This window comes from Protomyctophum bolini (genome assembly GCF_963924005.1).
Source record: "Protomyctophum bolini genome assembly, chromosome: 18".
Classification (NCBI taxonomy): domain Eukaryota; kingdom Metazoa; phylum Chordata; class Actinopteri; order Myctophiformes; family Myctophidae; genus Protomyctophum; species Protomyctophum bolini.
Genome location: NC_137879.1, coordinates 425,001 through 427,500, shown reverse-complemented (window position 1 = coordinate 427,500; position 2,500 = coordinate 425,001). Strand labels below are relative to the sequence as shown.

The following is a 2,500-nucleotide window of genomic DNA, read 5'->3' as shown; positions in this document are numbered from 1 at the left end:
GAACAACTCTGTAGTTTATAGTAATAACACTATTGGAACAACTCTGTAGTTTATAGTAATATCACTATTGGAACAACTCTGTAGTTTATAGTAATATCACTATTGGAACAACTCTGTAGTTTATAGTAATAACACTATTGGAACAACTCTGTAGTTTATAGTAATAACACTATTGGAACAACTCTGTAGTTTATAGTAATAACACTATTGGAACAACTCTGTAGTTTATAGTAATAACACTATTGGAACAACTCTGTAGTTTATAGTAATAACACTATTGGAACAACTCTGTAGTTTATAGTAATATCACTATTGGAACAACTCTGTAGTTTATAGTAGGCTGTTGAAGTTACTAGTTAGTAATCAGAGTAAATAGTACTGTAGTTTATAGTATTGTAGTAATCAGAGTAAATAACAGTACTGTCTGTAGTTAGTAATCAGAGTAAATAGTATTGTAGTAAACAACAGTGTCCTACCAGTAGTCTTGCGTCGGGCTCTGTTCCCTCTGAGTCTAGAGAAGGTTCTCTTCAACAGAGGCTCAGCCATCAGTAACACTAAGGAATAACTATTACTAACACTAAGAGTAAATACTGGCTATGGCTCAGCCATCAGAGTATAACGCTAGAGTATTCAGAGTTGATAGAAGGTCCTCTTCAGCGGTTCAGCCATCGTCAGAGTAACTGTAGAGTATTCAGTATTCCGTAATCAGGGTATTTAGTAGAGTAGAGAAGGTCCTCTTCAGTAACACTAAAGTATTCAGAGTAACAGGTCCTCTTCAGCCATCATCAGAGTAACGGTAAAGTATTCAGAGTTACAGAGTAGAAAGTAACGGTCCAGACTGTCTGACTCTGGAGGAATGCACCGACACTCAGCGCGCACAGTGTCCGCCTCGCGGTGCGCTCTGCTCGGCCTGATCCTGACGGGAGTCCCGCTGGATGGATGTCTGGAGCTCCGGTCGGTCCGGCCGGGAGGAGTCGGTCACTGCAGCGACACTCGGTGCGCACAGTGTCCGCCTCGCGGTGCGCTCTGCTCGGCCTGATCCTAAGCGATGTGTCGCTGCTGAGAATACAACTACCGTTATTAGTATGTGTGTGTGTTAGTGTGTATGTCTCTCTCTCTCTCTCTCTCTCTCTCTGTGTGTGTTAGTGTCTCTCTCTCTCTCTCTCTCTCTCTCTCTCTCAACTAGTTGAACAGGAAACAAATTCCACAGATTCTTTCCCAAACCCCCCCCCCTCTCTCCCCCTTCCTCCTAACTGTTTGGAGGGGGGGGGGGGGGGGGTAGCAACAGAGGCATCATGGGAAAAGAAGTTTTATTACGTTTTGCACAAACTGTGCAAAGAGAAGACTGAGGGACTTCTATCTGTAAATGAAGAGGAGACTGAGGGACTTCTATCTGTAAATGAAGAGAAGACTGAGGGACTTCTATCTGTAAATGAAGAGAAGACTGAGGGACTACTATCTGTAAATGAAGAGAAGACTGAGGGACTACTATCTGTAAATGAAGAGAAGACTGAGGGACTTCTATCTGTAAATGAAGAGAAGACTGAGGGACTACTATCTGTAAATGAAGAGAAGACTGAGGGACTTCTATCTGTAAATGAAGAGAAGACTGAGGGACTTCTATCTGTAAATGAAGAGAAGACTGAGGGACTACTATCTGTAAATGAAGAGAAGACTGAGGGACTACTATCTGTAAATGAAGAGAAGACTGAGGGACTACTATCTGTAAATGAAGAGAAGACTGAGGGACTACTATCTGTAAATGAAGAGGAGACTGAGGGACTACTATCTGTAAATGAAGAGAAGACTGAGGGACTACTATCTGTAAATGAAGAGGAGACTGAGGGACTACTATCTGTAAATGAAGAGAAGACTGAGGGACTTCTATCTGTAAATGAAGAGGAGACTGAGGGACTTCTATCTGTAAATGAAGAGAAGACTGAGGGACTACTATCTGTAAATGAAAATCACAGTGAAGTGAGGGGCGCTCTTATAGGCTAATTAATACATCATCTCATGAACAACTGAATTCATGTGATTGGTTAATTAGTCGATTTGCATGATGTAAATGTTCCCTTCATTGTAATAAAATGGCATTTCCCGGTAATGTAATCAATGTAATCATATTCACGTCATATTTGAGGCACATAAGACCTAATTTCTCCTTTCACTGTGGATGGAAATATGAGACGTGTTGAGGATAAAAGCTGTTTATAGGAGGGGCTCAAAATAACAGGAAATCATCAGATAAAGAATGCAGGCCTGCAGTATGAAATAAAATATATATTTATATATATATAAACAGATATTTATATAACCCTAAAGCCTGCAGTATGAAATAAAATATATATTTATATATATATAAACAGATATTTATATAACCCTAAAGCCTGCAGTATGAAATAAAATATATATTTATATATATATAAACAGATATTTATATAACCCTAAAGCCTGCAGTATGAAATAAAATATATATTTATATATAAACAGATATTTA

General features: G+C 39.1%; 1 protein-coding gene across 2 annotated transcripts in view; it reads right to left on the bottom strand.

The window, feature by feature from the left end:
• The window catches only part of syde1 (synapse defective Rho GTPase homolog 1), a 20,558-nt gene extending 19,404 nt beyond the window's left edge, over positions 1-1,154 (bottom strand). For both annotated transcript variants that reach the window (XM_080788504.1, XM_080788505.1), the window contains exon 1: positions 477-1,154. In XM_080788504.1, coding sequence (XP_080644630.1) covers positions 477-546 — 70 coding nt within the window. In that variant the 5' untranslated portion in view covers positions 547-1,154. The remainder of the gene's footprint in view (positions 1-476) is intronic.
• Between the last annotated feature and the right edge of the window lie 1,346 nt (positions 1,155-2,500).